General features: G+C 43.5%; 1 protein-coding gene across 1 annotated transcript; it reads right to left on the bottom strand.

Annotated features, from left to right (window-relative positions):
* Positions 1 to 681: 681 nt before the first annotated feature.
* TM35_000381710 (hexose transporter) lies at positions 682 to 1,101 on the bottom strand (the record flags this gene model as incomplete). The annotated part of the gene is made up of 1 exon (XM_029029585.1): positions 682 to 1,101. A coding segment is annotated over one exon (420 nt), but the record flags the coding sequence as incomplete, so codon positions are not given.
* Between the last annotated feature and the right edge of the window lies 1 nt (position 1,102).

Raw genomic sequence — 1,102 nt, forward strand, 5'->3', positions numbered from 1 at the left:
TTACTGCGGACGGGGCATCTAAAGGAAAACCCTCAAAAAATTGGACGTTGCGAAGTGGTGGAACTTGCGATGGGTAGAGCAGGAAACGGGTTAAAAGGGTTTCCCAGCACTTCTATTTCGCCAGTTCTGGCTTTTATTGGGGAACAACCTTTGTAGTAAAGAATATAAAGAGATATTTATTATACACGTTGGGGTTCGGATTAGTGGAGCATAATTGCACGGCTTTTCTTTTTGGGTTTTGTTTATTTTTCTGTATGGTAGAAGTAAGGCTTACATTATACAAACTGAATATGTCTCCTACTTCGGTCAAATCATGGAAACAAATGAACAGAAACAAACATATATTTTATGAAGTTCCTATTATCCCAAAACAAACTTTCTACAACAAGAAACGTAAAGAAAACGCATTAAATATCAAATCCTTTATTCTCCTAAAAGAATCATTCGAGAGAAATTACGAAGGAGCAGATTCCAAGCCCCTTCCTCTCCAGAACCCTCCGCGTGGAGGAACTATGGGGTGGGTGGGGCAGAAAAAAAAAAAAAAATCAAACCCTTTCTAAACATTCAGCCAGATCTTCTTTTAGAATACAACAAAACCCAAGGAACGAAGAAAAGCACACAAACCCCCAAAGCTTAGACTATTACAGACCAAAACCCGACACATATTCTTTTCACAATCTCCTATAAAACTAACTGCATCAGCAATACAAAGGAGGAACCCTTCGGACGGAACGAGCGCGGGAACAGATCCTGAGCCAGTACGTAGAAGCAAGGACCAATGCCAAACTCGAATGCAGCAAGGAACACAGCAATCCCAGTGATCACAACACCGTTCTTCGCACTTGTAGATGCCACGCCAGGCCACACAGGGACACCACACAGAAACAAACATGCAAGGGATGCAGTGAGCGAACACGCAAGAAACAACTGACGCATCGTGAAGTACGAGGCAAGCGGGATCGAGAACAGAGTCGTCACGAAGTTCCACATCATCACCACAAAGTTACCCACAAGAGGCTCCATCCCCAAGCTGCTCATGATCGTCGGCGCATAATTCATCACAGCATTGATACCAGTCAACTGCAACGTCCCAGCAGTCACA

The sequence above is a fragment of the Trypanosoma theileri genome, assembly GCF_002087225.1.
Source record: "Trypanosoma theileri isolate Edinburgh chromosome Unknown TM35_Tth_38_V1, whole genome shotgun sequence".
Lineage (NCBI taxonomy): Eukaryota > Euglenozoa > Kinetoplastea > Trypanosomatida > Trypanosomatidae > Trypanosoma > Trypanosoma theileri.